The 14681-nt window shown below is 52.6% G+C and overlaps 6 protein-coding genes across 6 annotated transcripts; 2 read left to right on the forward strand and 4 right to left on the reverse strand.

Annotated features, from left to right (window-relative positions):
* Positions 1-1592: 1592 nt before the first annotated feature.
* On the forward strand, positions 1593-3767 carry PG994_001886 (Glucoamylase; the record flags this gene model as incomplete). The annotated part of the gene is made up of 4 exons (XM_066853295.1): positions 1593-1830; positions 1892-1993; positions 2121-2838; positions 2891-3767. The coding sequence occupies 4 exons, from the start codon at positions 1593-1595 to the stop codon at positions 3765-3767; spliced, it is 1935 nt and encodes a 644-aa protein (XP_066721436.1).
* Positions 3768-4165: 398 nt separating this feature from the next.
* Positions 4166-5337, reverse strand: PG994_001887 (ribosylnicotinamide kinase; the record flags this gene model as incomplete). Its single annotated transcript, XM_066853296.1, has 3 exons — positions 4166-4723; positions 4919-5024; positions 5198-5337. The coding sequence occupies 3 exons, from the start codon at positions 5335-5337 to the stop codon at positions 4166-4168; spliced, it is 804 nt and encodes a 267-aa protein (XP_066721437.1).
* Positions 5338-6031: 694 nt separating this feature from the next.
* PG994_001888 (uncharacterized protein) lies at positions 6032-7106 on the reverse strand (the record flags this gene model as incomplete). The annotated part of the gene is made up of 2 exons (XM_066853297.1): positions 6032-6125; positions 6214-7106. 2 exons carry the CDS (start codon positions 7104-7106, stop codon positions 6032-6034), a joined length of 987 nt encoding a protein of 328 aa, XP_066721438.1.
* A 1041-nt stretch (positions 7107-8147) lies between these two features.
* PG994_001889 (uncharacterized protein) lies at positions 8148-8414 on the reverse strand (the record flags this gene model as incomplete). Its single annotated transcript, XM_066853298.1, has 2 exons — positions 8148-8285; positions 8358-8414. 2 exons carry the CDS (start codon positions 8412-8414, stop codon positions 8148-8150), a joined length of 195 nt encoding a protein of 64 aa, XP_066721439.1.
* Positions 8415-10839: 2425 nt separating this feature from the next.
* PG994_001890 (uncharacterized protein) lies at positions 10840-11472 on the forward strand (the record flags this gene model as incomplete). The annotated part of the gene is made up of 1 exon (XM_066853299.1): positions 10840-11472. One exon carries the CDS (start codon positions 10840-10842, stop codon positions 11470-11472), a length of 633 nt encoding a protein of 210 aa, XP_066721440.1.
* Positions 11473-11838: 366 nt separating this feature from the next.
* On the reverse strand, positions 11839-13395 carry PG994_001891 (succinyl-CoA ligase subunit beta- mitochondrial; the record flags this gene model as incomplete). The annotated part of the gene is made up of 4 exons (XM_066853300.1): positions 11839-11882; positions 11935-13084; positions 13154-13249; positions 13342-13395. The coding sequence occupies 4 exons, from the start codon at positions 13393-13395 to the stop codon at positions 11839-11841; spliced, it is 1344 nt and encodes a 447-aa protein (XP_066721441.1).
* Between the last annotated feature and the right edge of the window lie 1286 nt (positions 13396-14681).

Here is a 14681-nt window from a genome sequence, read left to right on the forward strand (position 1 = left end):
GCTTATGTTGCAGGTGGTGTTCAATGGCCAGTATCTCAACTGTGTGTACGGAATAGGCCCGAGTCACGGCGGCTAGGCTGGGTTGTTGATATTTTCAATGCGTGTTCCATGGCCCCTTGCCTTCCACAGGAAGTCTAGAAGACACGATGTGATGCTGCTTGCGCAGGAGGTCACCCAAATCTCCCCGATGCACAGGGTCAGGAAAACCGTCGGCTGACATGCCATCAAGCATTTCTCTTCTGTAATGGGCTCGGAATGCAATGTTCAGTGTACCCTATTCCAGTATTTGTGTATGGAATATAATATCTAGGTAATGATCATCACGTTCTTGGATGTGGCATTGGCCTAGCTAGATGGTTTCGGAGAGAAATGTTTAAATGAAGTTCAAATATCAAGGTCATACATACCTATCCATCCCACGCTCACTTTAGTCATCCTATGGGTGGGCCGGCATGTGATTTCATTGGGGAATATTCCGTAGAAGCATGAGAATGGTGTATCACTATGGGCAAGAGCTAGCGGGCAAGTCGTAAGTTTCAAACTGGCACTCCCGCAAGTCCCGCCCTTGCCGGGTGGCCCCGTGCAATGGGGTGTCGGACTTGCTGTACGCTGCAAGTGAGAAATGAGGTGAGGTGTGGTGACCGACGCGTAGACTGACTGAGACGTTGAAAACCTTATGTTGAATGAGGCCTGGACTCCGGGATTGCGGTAAGCTTCTTCCTTAATTTCCTTCTACCCCTGATTCCATGCCTCTCGGTTTGTTTGCCTCTTGCCTAAGCGAGCTGTGTCTGCACGTTTGTCTGTTCTCCCTACCAGTGCATGGGGAGCTTGGGAGCTGCTCTGGAACCTGGTTGAGCTAGCAGGTGATTTGCAAACCTTCAATGTTGCAGTGTCGACCAAAGGTGAGTGAATCCGGACAACACATCGCCGGTTAGTGAGTTTAGTAGGTAGGGAGGCGCGGGTGTGGCCCGACTGTGGGGTTTGTTGAGGGTAGTGGTTGCCGCCCCCTTGGCACCCCCTGCCCCCTACGTGTTTTCCCCGCAACAACTCTCCACAACGGCAAGCGCTGGTAATCCGGGGTCGACTTCTTCATTGGGACATGCCGTATGCAGGACACCTACAACACGTTCACTTCCGGCCCGACTCGCATTGCGCGTGACCTCCCAATATCTCACAGCTTGTACGACACTCCGACTACAACTCCGCCGCTATAGCTTCAGAGCCTGAGTGTGTACTAGCAGAAGGCCGCCAGGGGGAATAGCATCATCATCTGTCACGACACCATCAGCTTGCTTGATACAGTCGACCTCCCCCACTACGCCCAGAATCTTCGTCCAGCTACCTAATACGGTAAGAAGGGCGGCCTCAGCTCTGCTATTGCGAGGGCTGAGAGACGCTGGGCTAGCTTACGCAGAGTCGGCCCTTTCCTCTACACTGGAGGACAGCTCCAAGCAAGGCATAGCGTCAGGTTTGCCTTCTCACGACGCTTGCTTGATCGAGGGAGTTCGAGTATATAAACCACGATGGATCTGCCACAAGGAAGTTTTTTTGCTGTCTCAGCAAGCAGCAACAACTCCTTCTTCGAGCCGATTATGCATCCCTTCAGCTCCCTTCTCCTGCTAGGCACACTTGCCTTGCAGGCAGTCCTCGGCCGTCCCAATTCGTTGTTGAGCGAGCGTGAAATCATCAAGAGAGATGTTGATTCATTCTTTGCTACCGAAGTGCCATATGCTCTCAGTCAGGTCAAGTGTAACATTGCGTCTGGATGCAATGCCGGAGGAGTTGCCTCGGGCTTGGTCATTGCATCTCCCTCCAAGAGTGACCCGGACTGTAAGTCGCCATACCCCTTTTGAGCTTCTTTCCCAGTGGCAATGTGCTGACAACCCTATAGACTTCTACCACTGGACCAGAGACGCTGCCCTTGTCTTCAAGGCGGTCGTCGACAGATTCGTGAATGAATATGATGCCGACTTGCAGGCATTGATCCAGAACTGTAAGAATTATCCGGTCCTTGCCTCGTTCTCTCTGCTGCCTCCATCCCAAACCATTTCACTAGGAATGTGTCTGTGACTGTGGTATGCAAGCACGGTGGTCACACAAATGACTAACTTGGGGAAAAGACATCACATCGCAAGCCCGCCTGCAAACTGTCTCGAACCCTTCCGGATCTTTCTACGATGGCAGTGGACTTGGCGAACCTAAGTTCAACGCCGACGGGAGTCAGTTCACCGGCTCATGGGGTCGTCCGCAGCGTGACGGCCCTCCGCTCCGTGCTCTCACCATGATAACTTATTCCAAGTGGCTGATCAACAACGGCTATCAGTCCACGGCCAAAGATCTGGTGTGGCCCGTCATCCAGAATGATCTTGCCTACACAGCTCAATACTGGAACCAAACTGGATTCGATTTGTGGGAAGAGGTCCAAGGAAGTTCTTTTTTTACCATCGCAGCTTCACACAGGGCCTTGGTCGAGGGAAGTAACTTGGCTAAAACCCTTGGAAACTCGTGCAGCGCTTGTGATGCCATTGCACCCCAGGTCCTTTGCTTCCAGCAAAGCTTCTGGTCTTCATCCGGCAATTATGCCTTGGCTAATATCAACGTCAACAACGGCAGATCTGGCAAAGACACTAACGTATTTGTGTCAACCAATCAGGGGTTTGATCCTTCATTGGGCTGTGATGCCACCACATTCCAACCTTGTAGCGACCGTGCTCTTGCCAGTCACAAGGTTGTTGTTGACTCTTTCCGCTCGATCTATAGCATCAACTCTGGATTCGGTAAGGGTCAAGCCGTTGCTGTTGGTCGCTATCCCGAAGATACTTACTACAACGGAAACCCGTGAGTTCCCATCATCTTACTTTGCGGCTGTCATGCACTTACACTGCATCAGATGGTATTTGCACACCTTAGGCGCGGCTGAGCAGCTCTATAACGCGCTTTATGTTTGGAAGAGTCAAGGCTCCATCACTGTCACTTCCACCTCATTGCCCTTCTTCCAGGACCTGTCAAGCTCTGTATCGACTGGAACTTACGCTTCGGATACACCAACGTACATGACGCTTTACAATACGGCCATGGTGTATGCTGACGGTTTTGTCGACAATGTTGCAAAATACGTAGGGGCAAACGGTGCTCTTGCAGAACAGTACGACCGCAACAGCGGTAGCCCATTGTCTGCCCGGGATCTGACTTGGAGCTACGCTTCTGTTCTCACCGCAGCAGCTCGCCGAGCTGGCGTAGTCCCATTGGGCTGGGCCGAGACTAATGTTGCCGCAACTTCGGTGCCTGGGAGCTGCTATGCCACATCTGCCAATGGTGCCTATACTGCAGCGCCTACGAGCCCCTTCCCAGCTAGTCAAACACCCGGCAATGGAGAGCCCGTCCCCTCAACTGCTCCCACTTCTACACGCACGACCGGCACTGCGGCCCCAACAACTACCAGCTGTGCACAGGCGACTTCCGTGGCTGTCAGCTTCAACGAGCGAAAAGTGACTTCATTTGGCCAGACTGTGAAGATTGTCGGCAACATCCCCGCGCTTGGAAGCTGGGATACTAGCAAGGCTGTTGCCTTGAGCACCTCCCAATACACCTCCAACAACCCCGTCTGGTCTGTTTCCATTACTCTTGCAGCTGGCCAAGCCTTGCAATACAAGTACATCGTTGTCAATACCGACGGATCGGTGACCTGGGAGGCCGACCCCAACCGGGCCTACACCGTGCCCAAGGGATGTGCGACTCAGACTACGAAGTCCGATTCTTGGCAGTAGGGGTGCCTGTAAGCCATCAGCGGGCCTACATCTGAGTGTGGTGCATCTTGGTCGCAAAATGAGAGTTGCAGAATCATACATCCTTACGCCTAGCTGGTGGCCGATCTTCTTTTGACAACTACATGGTCCGACGGTCTCTCAGAGGGCTTGTGTCTATGTCAGTTGACAAAGTTATAGAGTTGGATATTGTTGTATCTAGAAAACTATGATTGAAGGGTTTTGGTGGACGGACACGGAAAACCAATGAGACACAATGTTCTCGAGCCCATTTAGTCTCTGTACCAGTCTCGAACGTTGTCGAATACCCCTGGTCATAGTCAAATATATACAGATGGCCAGAGCACACCGGCATATGTTTCTGATTTATTGTGATAGCATGGCAGGAAGCCCAAAGTATCTTAACTTTCTTTTCCGAAGCGCCCTAGCTGCTCTAATAAGGTGTTCACAGTCCATTCAAACGTCGTCTCCATATCCACGTCTAAGCCGCGACCCTGCTGCGCCAAAATCTTCTTTTCCTTCAGCACGGCCGCATCTAGCTCACCTTCGACGTCCCCCTTCTCGAATAGCCACGCGTGCGACTCGGCGTAGTTGGGCCACACGATCTTGTCGACGTAGTCCGGGGGGTCCTTCCAGAAGCCCTCGAGCGTCACGTAGCCGTCGCGGGCCTCGCGTCGCTGCGTGGCCTTGGCCTTGCTCACCAGCAGGAACATCTTAACGTCGAGTTGGTCCATGACTTCCTGCATCTCGCGCGAGTACAGCAGGAACCCGTCGAGCAGGCAGGTCTTCAGGCCTCCGCCTTCTTGCTGCTGCTGCTGCTGTGACTGCATGAGCACGTCGTGGCCCGGCTGTCCCGGTTGCATCCAGGCCTCCACCTTCTTGCGCATCTCCTCCCGCTTGGCGCCGGACACGGGGCACTGGCCTACGGAGTTCTTGTCCTCCTTTGAATCGACGAATGGCTGGTCACTCAAGGTTGGTTAGTAGTGCATTATTCGCAATGACTACCCCCTGGGGGTTCGGTAGGGCGAGGGCGAGACAGGCATTAGCGTCCCCAACAGCGCTATAAATTAGAGGAAAGAGGGTAAGGGGACGACGACCTTTGTGCCATGATCGGTGCGGGACGTGTGCTTCTGCTGGTTCTTGGTGGGACTAACCGGGAAGGTGGCGTTCTGCCGGATGTACGCCAGCGCCTTGGCCAGGCCGGGGATGTCGATGGCGGCGGCGCAGTCCCAATCCAAGAGGCCGTCTCGCATGGGGAGTCTGTTTCGGGAGGAGTTAATTTCTGTATAAGGTTGTACTCTACTCAGCAAATGGAAAAAGAAAATCGCCACCCCTCGCCTTGACTCATCCCCCCTCACCCAAAGGCTATATGGTAGAAATTGAGAGTTACTTGTACAAAAAGAAGAACGCAACAACATCAAGCAGAAACGTACTCGGGCTCGGCTTTGTAGAAGTCATCCTCATGCAAGATGAAGGTGTTGGGGAAGATGTCGCGGAGCAGGCGAGCCAGGGTCGTCTTGCCGCTGGACGATGCCCCGCTGATGCCCACGATGACGGCTTTTCGTTCCGCCATGTTTGTCGTCCCACAAGAGGGGGGCTGTCGAGCCAGCAGAAATTTATCTGTTTTGCAACTCTAGATGAATCTCTTTGTCAAACGAGTGAAATGTGTATTCCGAGCCCACTCGGACTGAGAAATAGTATAATTACATGTAAGACGTGGTCAGTAATGAATCGGAACGATAGCGAGGGTCTTATCAGATCCGGTAGGCGTTATTTCTAGTGAGCGAACAAGCGAGGCCGACCCACTTAAGACCGCCCGGCACGTTCCATGCAAGAACAGGAACTTTCTCGGGAGATCAGATATAAGCCACACTTGGGACGTTTCTAGATCATCGAAATTGACGTGACGGCTCATTTATACATACGGCGCTCGAGCGTGACAAGAAAAATAAACAAAAATAAAATAAAGTAAAAGACCGGCCTCCGCCGGATATAACTCCTGTGTTTGCCAGCTGGGTAATAATATCGCCAAGTCTTACATCTTACACTGTCACTGCATAGGTAGGCCGTACAGGTCCGTTATTAGAAACCATTTGTAATTATACCTAGATATACCGTTTCCTGATCCCTTTTTGGCCCCATGGCGTACACAATTTTATCTACCATAAGCAGTACCATTCCTACCGACAAAATAAACCAGAACGCGCTCACTACCTTGACAAGCCCGGAACCTCATGATACACCTGACTTATAAGTCACCATTACTCCTAACCATACTTTGCGATTAACTTCTTCATGATCGACATGGCGCCGCCTCGATAGCCACCCCCGAACATGGCCCAGTGATTGAGATGGTGGTATCTGTTTGCGTGGTTTCAATATGATCAGCGACGTTTCCTCTCCATCGTCAGTGCAGACATAACATAGTCCAAAACATATGTTCACTTACAGTTCATAGAGAGCCACCCGGTCCTCCCACTCCTCTTTCGGCTCCGACTTGGGCACGATCTTCAGGTACTCGTTCCAGAACGACGGCCCGAACCCGCCGAACATCTTCATGTCGCCAATCTCGTACTCGGAGTGGCCATAGACGGCCGAGGCGTCGAACACGACCTCCTCGGCGCCGCCCCGGCCCGCGATCCGGCCGCGGCCGTGGTTGTCGCTCCACAGGTCGCCGTGGACGACGACGGGCTTCACGCCCTGCAGGTGGTCGTCGCCCAGCAGGCGCAGCACGACCACGCTGGCCGTCTTCTCGACCGTGGCGGTCATCTCCTTGTCGGCGCCGTTGGCCGCGACCCCGGCCTTCAGGATGGGGCGGAGCCGGTTGTCGGCGTAGAACTCGGCCCACGACGCCTTCCACGAGTTTTCCTGCGGCGTCGAGCCGCAGCACGTCGTCACGGGGAACCCGAACATAGGCTTGTCGTAGCCCGCCGGGATGGGCGCCGGCGTCGTGTGCAGCTGGCCCAGCTTCTGCGCCAGCGTCTTGCCCGATCCGCCGGGGGCGGCCGACATGAGCTCGAGGAAGTCGGTCGCCATGAAGAAACGGTTGGGGGCGTCCCTCATGGCGCCGTGGGCGTGGGACTTGGGGCAGAAGTTGGGGACGGCGTCGTGGATGACGTCGAGCGACGCGTGCTCGCCTTCGAACATGCGCTTGGCCTCGGCGCCGGTGCCCGTCTTGACGAAGTAGGTCTTCACGCCGTCCTTTCCATCGCCGTTGGCGACGCCGCGAGAGGTGATTTTGAAGGTAGAGGAGAAGCCCGAGCCTCCATGTGACGCGATTTGGGTGACTGCTGGGTCAAGAGCCAGAGCCTCAAGGATAGCGGGATCAACGCCGGCACCCATATCTGTGCCCAAACTTGCAAGTATGTCGTCCTGCGGAATGAGAAAAAATCGGGTTCGTTGTTAATATCTTCTGGTGAATCGAAGGCCTGAAGGAACGCTGGGAGAAGAGAAAAGAGAAAAGGCACTCACATGTGAATCTAGAGATACTTACGTTTTTTAGCACTGCTATGGATTATGACGATGTGTTCGACACTAAAGGTAGAACACGAAAAAGAGGGTAGCTTTGTCTTTCGGTCTTCTTCCTTTTTCTTCTTCTTTCCTAGTGAGGCTGAAAACTGAAGGTCGGAGGATTTCAAGAAACTAGGACGGGCAAGTACCTAAGATCTAGATAGAAGCTAGATGCTGCGGGACGGAAGGGGCAATTGGATGGAATAGGCTGATAAGGGGATTCGTTCGATGGCTGAACGGCACGATAATCGTATGTATTCTGGTATCAGAAATTGTGGGAATTGTTGATGTAACTCTGCGTTGCACCCGCCTCGAAAACCTGCCGGCAATTGGGACTGTCAGGATAGCTGGACATGAAACGAAGTGACGTAAACCTGCGTGAATGTTTCGTCGGAGCCGTCTCCGGTATTTTAGCCGATTAGCGGATCGGGTCGGCATCTCGGACTTGCCGTTGGCCAGCTTTGGTCTTCGGCTTTTTCGATGGAAGAAAGATCGTCTCTCCAGAACTCTTTCTCTCTCGCTTCCGCCGGGGCACGGGTCAGACCATCGCCACATTTTGTGGGGTCGCACAAGTCCGAACGAAGTCTTGCGTGGTAAGGCTGGCAGCTAGCTGGCTTTCAATTGTTGGCAAAATAGGAAGTAGACTGGCCAAAAACAAATCCCATGGTCCCCTTTCTATGCATGACTTGGTGACTTCGTTGCAATCATCATGCTCGCTCATAAAATTACCTGCTCCAGACTCCTGTCCTATACCCAAACCGGCCGGCCCTTGCGCCAAAGATATCCCAATTGTCGGCCCCTGTTGTAATTCCATCCAAAATGCAAAAACGACTCGCTCGAAATAGACAATAGCTCCAGAGCGGTGGTGGGCGATTATTTTTCGGCGAGGCGTAGAGGCACGGCATCCGATGCGGTGCTCTCGATGCTGAGCCGCCGCCTTTGCCAGACTTTGGGGGCATCGTTCCTCTCGTACCAGTGTTTCTTCGTCGAGGACACCTTTGGCTTAGACACCTTTGGTTTTGGCTAGTTTGGTGTTAACAACTTGTTCCCATTGGTGTTGTGAAAGTATGGATGTTCACTTACAGGAGGGTGACCGATGCCTTCCCAGCATAGTGAACACGGGCAAATGGGTGGCGCCATGGTAGGAGGTATATTAAGTATATATTGGGGCAGTTTGTCTCGATGAACCAGCTAATAAACGGCCAGGTTAAGAACACATACACACCCACAATTGGAGATGTTTCCGATGCGGAGGGTTACTTACCTTATATATATATATATGTTGAATAATCTGGTTACTCACGTCTATCCAAGGCTATCCGCGCGACTCTTGCGACGACGGAGATGTGTCGGTCTTCGGCTGGCGCGTAGCAAGTCTCGGTCGCACGATTATTATGTGGCAAGCCACAAGATGACCGACAGTGCACCGAAACAATAACGATACCAGAGATGGACAAGGGAACGGTATAAAAAGGCCTCAACAAGTAGGACTAGGACGATGGGAGGTTTATGCATGCATGGGCTGTCTGTCAGTCCCCATAGTAGCCAAGGAGGTACCAAGGCGGTGTTTATATACACCGTCGTAGAGTCCATGATCGTCGGTCAGGCTGCCCGACACAGCGTATAGTCCTGCAGGCATCATGGTGACATAAAAGGATGCCAGTTGGAAATGCCGAGAAGGGGGTGTGGGTTAACGACTGGGGGCTGGAGCTGTGTATGTCAACATGGACTCCCAACGTGCATACCGAAAGTTGCTGACTCGAGCAAACCATTTCGCGACCCCAATAACACGTTGTTATCCTCATATGTGACTGATGTTATCTACGACAAGGCATATGTATGAATAGGCGAGAGCTTGACCTTTGATACTGTAGCGGTTTGCCTGCCCAAGCTTTGCCAAGGTCAGGGTTTGCCAATCATAATGCCAAGGACGGGCGGCAGTAGCCAAACCAACGGGAGAGCAAAGCCCTACCCTCTTACCCCCTACCCTGACTTTTTTAGGTACAGGGACGTCTCCCGAAATAGTACAGCTAACGGGGGATCAGCTCTATAGCTCGCGTCCGGCTGATTGGTGGCCCATACGTGTGGGTAGCATTCGGTGTGCGGCTGGCTTGTCGTCTCAATATCGCCAACTACATTGTATGTTGGATGTCTGACCCCAACAATCCGGGGAGGGTTGCGGGTTGTGGGTTGCCTGTGGGGGCCAGAGAGCACTATTGCCATTATAAATGACTTTCGATGGTTGCCTTGCCCAGGTAATATATATGGTTGCTTTGAATGGAAAGGGCTTTGCTTGGGGGCTGACAATCTGCAGCGCGACCGTCATCTTCTTTGTATCATGGCAAGCAGGGAGGGTATGATCGAACCCAAGCAGCATCATATAGAAGCATCCAATTGGGGATTTCCGTGTAACCAGGGCCCCGACCCGCTTGGATATACAATACTACGTGCACCAGGCTTGGTGGAAGTGTCTGCAGCAAGTTTCCTCAGCCTTATAGGGCTTACAACTCCTGTGTCATATTGGGAGCAGAGGTAGGCGCTGGAGGAACATAGTCTAAGCCCTTGGCAGCTCTGGACGGCTGACGTCTCGGGGTTATGCACCATGCAATGCGCTGTGCTATACCTTCGAAGGATTAGGTAAACCCTGGCCCGACACTGTTGGTCGAGGTGGGAGTGGATGATGCTAGACACCGCGTTCAGACGAGGGCGATTTGGTAACAATGGTATTGTGCACACTGCGGCGGCAAAAACCTTACGCCCGTCCACAGGTGCAGGTGAGTGTTTTGGTAGAAATGACAAACTACCTGTATGCATATTATTTGGATTGTGCCCTATGAGGAAGAGTAAATGGAGAGTTTGAGTAGGCCAATAAAGAGTATTGCGAACCTGAAAGCTACCTGGTAGAACCATCTCAGGAAGGGGATGAATACCATCCCATACTCAAGGAACCATGTGAACAGTGTTCGATCCAAGCCATGGACCTGCTTGAGTTGATTCGCATTATATGTCTGATAGACCACAATAACCAGGGTGCCTAGCTGAGTAATTTCACGAGATCTCTGGAACCCAGGCGAATAGAACGAACACCCAGTTGGAGTCACGATCCATGCCTAGAGAGCCCAGGAGATCTTCAAATATGCCTGCGTCGTGGTTGAGTATCGACTGATTGATTGTACCAACAACTGGGATAACATCTGCTTGTAGCCCCTCAACCATACAGATCTTCCCGGACCGCCAGATCAATCCGCTGGGGAGATTGTTGGGGTTGCTCTTGCTCGGAACAAGCTGCTTCAACCATAGTTCCGCTGACAGTCCATCTTCCATCTACACAAGTACTCTTGCTTGCCCACGCTCATCTGGTGCTTCTTTCATTTGATCTTGCAAATCTCGCCTTCCCAGTTCAGTGCCAAACATCACATCAACCTTTCTTCTTCTTCGAGCCCCTTCTTTAGAAAAGCAGAAGAAAGGGGGGATAACACACCAAGAGCCAACTAATATCCCCATCATATCTACCAGCAGCAGCAATAACGCCCTTTTTACAACTAGACTACCTAAGTCATCCGCCATGGCCCAGCAGCAGCAGCAGCACCAACCCTTATCAGCGACTGCCTATCAGAACGAATGGCCCGTCTACCCAGAACTCGAGTGGGGACACGAGCTCTGCCCGAGCCTGCAGCAGCGGCCCTTTGCCCCCTTCCGCAACTGCCGCAAGCCCATCCCGCCTCCGCGTCAGAAAACCGCCGCCGAACTGGCACACGAGGCCCGCGAGCAGGCGTGGGTAGACCACCAAATCTATCTCACCAACCTACCTGGCCCCCAACTGCCCTCCGTTGTCTCAGCATCAGCGTCAGAGTCAGAGTCGGACTCGCAGTCAGAGTCGGAGTCAGGTCAGGAGGCTCAGGAGGAGCAGCAGCATCAGCCGTCCCACCGCCTCGAAAGCATGGCCATCGGATCCCTCTCTACCACTCGGACTTTGATCTTTGAGGCTTTGGACGTCATCGCGGCACTTCTCAACTGGCTCTATCATCTCATCATCGTCTTGGCTGTCGTTCTCCTCCTGGTTTCTGCCCTCCTGGACCCTGCGAAGTACTTCTTCAGAAGGCTCATGCTGTTGTTCATGGACGACGTTGAGCCCAACGAGTTTCGCTACGTATTAGTACAGAACTATCGGAGTTGGTCAGTAGCTCAGCCGTGCTAGTGCCTGGAAAGAAGGTAAAATCGAAGATCTTTGGAAATTAGAATCGTTGCAGCGATGTGGTGTAGAAGGTACACGTCCGCCTATAAAGGTCGGAGGAACTGGGTTGTCATGTGAGAAAAAGGGGCTTATGTTTCACGGATAAGATCAGGCGGCGGAGTAACCACCACTGAACCAATGGAGAACATCGACGAGTATCAGGGTATTCAATGCAATTCATCACGCACAACTGTAATTAGGAAGACCCAGACGCGATGCAACCGACCATTGGCCGCCCAACTCTATTTCCACTGCCATCCTATCGCACAACCGAATATGGGTCTGAAAAAGTTAGTACAGTATGAGTCCGAGTCTATACCATCCTTATGTTTAGATACCCAGAGTGAACTCAACGCCAACATCCATATCGCGTGCTGCGTCTCATATTAGCGATATTCATTGATGTATGCGGATTGGTGAACATACCCATCTTGACAACCTTGGAAAGCTGCACAGCCCGCTCAGCGGCGCTCTGGAGGTCATCGATCGAGAAGATCTTCATGCCGGACTCCTCGATGAGCTTGTGTGCCTGCTCAACGTTGGTTCCCTGCAGACGAGCAATGATGGGAATCTTGAGGTCCAGAGTCTTCACAGTGTTGATAAGACCGTGAGCAATGGCATCACATCGCACAATACCACCGAAGATGTTGACGAAGACAGCTGTGACCTTGGCATCGCTGGTGATGAGCTCGAAGGCCTCCTTGATGGCCGCAGGGGTAGCACCGCCACCGACATCCAAAAAGTTAGCGGGCTGGCCGCCGTTCAGCTTGATAATGTCCATGGTGGCCATGGCAAGACCGGCACCGTTGACGAGGCAGCCAATGTCACCATCGAGTTTGATGAAGTTGAGGCCGGACTCAGCAGCGCGAACCTCATCGGCATCCTCCTGGGTAGTGTCTCTCCAGTTGAAGATCTCCTTCTGGCGGAAGTCAGCGTTGTCATCGAAGCCGAACTTGGCGTCCATGCACAGGACCTGGTGGTCCGAGGTCTCGGACAGGGGGTTGATCTCAATCTGGGTAGCATCCTTCTCCCGGAAGATCGTGTACAGCTTTTGGATGGTGTCCTTGGCATCCTCAATGCACTGCTCGCTGAAGCCAAGCTTGGTAGCAATATCACGGGCCATCTCATCGGTGACACCGGTGTTGATATCAACGTAGGTAGTGTTGATGGCGTCGGGGTTCTCCTTGGCAACACCCTCGATGTCCATACCGCCCTGGGACGAGGACACGATGACGGGGCTCTGGTTGGTACGGTCCATGAGGATGGCCAGGTAAAACTCGCGGCGGGCGAACTTGCGCTCGCAGATGTAAACGGAGTTGCAGAGGCGGCCAGCCGCTCCGGTCTGCTTGGTGACAAGCTTGTGGCCGATCATCTGGTCGGCGAACATCTTGGCCTCGGTAGGAGAGTAGATGATACGGACACCTCCCTTCAGGCCGTTGTCGAAGCTACCCTTTCCACGGCCACCAGCAAGGACCTGGGCCTTGATGACCATGTCGTCGTTTCCGATGTCCTTCGCGATTTGCTCGGCCTCGGCGGCGGACGTGGCGTTGGAACCCTTGGGAACACCAATGCCATACTGTAATGAAGAAACAAAATTAAGTGGATGCGTTGAAGGTAGTTGGGGCCATGTTCATTGTCTCTGTACCTGTCGCAGGAGGTCGGCCGAGCGCCATTCGTGTATGCTCAGATTCCTTCGTTGTTGCTGGGCGATGCCGGGGAATCTAGCAGTCGAAGCCTGGGGCTGTAGAAGGAGAGTGTGGGTTAGCAAGTGATCATGTTGAGCAAGCCCCTAACGAGGTTGTCGTGCGGGATGCATAGGTAGATAAGACATACCTTGACTGATCGAAGAGCTGTGGCAGCAGCTCGGCTACGGGCGAGCTTGAACATTTTTGACGGTATGAAGCTGTGCTTCGCGATCAATCAAAAATATTGCTGGGTGGGAGGGAAAGGAATTGGGATGGCGGTGAGGAAGAGGGGAGGAACAACAACGTCGCCGTAGTTGTGATTTTTTCTGGAGGTTGAATCTGATAGTAGCTCGTGATTGGATTTGACTGCACTACGCTGCACTATGCTATCATCTGCTAGTCCAGTTAGAAAATTGCTGGTGCTGGTGCTGGTGCTGGTACAGCCTACAGGTGCCCCGTGTTTTGTTTGAGCTATTTGCTATATCGGGATTAACCGGTCGGCCACGAGGACTATTCGATTGGCCTGCACAAGTAGCTACATGTACGGTTACGCTGCAAGCACCCGACTGAAGCTTCCGTTCCTCCAGGCAGGTACCTCCTAACGGCTGGTAGAGGTCGTCCCGGGGGTCAGGCTTCTCCAGGAAGAAACTTTCACCGGTAACCGTCTCCATATCTGCTAGCCCGTCGCAGCTAAGCGCCCCCACTCGGGCAACTATCAACTATCGTGGGGCATGGGGATATCTACCACATAGATTCGTCACAGCTTCGTGTTAACCAAACCTTGTGTAAGTGAGTAACCTAGGAAGTTGGCCGGCTTCTAAGATGGCAGAACAGTATCGATCGATTAGCAGCTCAAGTGAGTCACCTAAACTGCCCGAGATACTGTTTGTATATACTACGTGCGAGGCCGAATACACTGAATGTAGGTCTGGTAAATGCATATTGATCCAAGCACTTTCACACCTGAGGTTGGGGTATGATATAGTAGTTATGATCGAGGCGCATAGCCCAACTATGGTCCGCATATGGCAGTGCATTCGAGCAAGTGTTTTGCGACTGCACACTTTATTTCCCCAGCTCTCCCCTCTCACTACAGGATGAGCGCCCATGTTGTTTGGTCCTTTACTAAGTATGGTGCATAGGAGCGTCTCAGGAGAAGCATGGTGGCTACACTAGGTTAAATATTCAAGGTATCGATCGCGTCCTGGTTGACCTGTGCTTCTCAGCTCCTTCTCGATGGCCATCCTGGCTGCTTTTGGCCTATCAAATCCGACGTATAGATGGCATCGAATTCATATCCACAGTCGTGCAAGTACAGAGAAACTTGCGGATAAAGCGACTAGGCGGCATGCGGGCTTTCAATGTGGCCCCCAATCCTGTCTCCGGTCAGTCTCTCCTCCCAGATATCGTGCGTCCTTTGACTCCTATCTAACACGACATCAGTATGGAGGATGTTTAGCGAACTCGCCCAGGCCCAAAGAGAAGACA

This window comes from Apiospora phragmitis, assembly GCF_038363925.1.
Source record: "Apiospora phragmitis strain CBS 135458 chromosome Unknown utg000002l:1.0-5516284.0:1.0-5523493.0, whole genome shotgun sequence".
Classification (NCBI taxonomy): domain Eukaryota; kingdom Fungi; phylum Ascomycota; class Sordariomycetes; order Amphisphaeriales; family Apiosporaceae; genus Apiospora; species Apiospora phragmitis.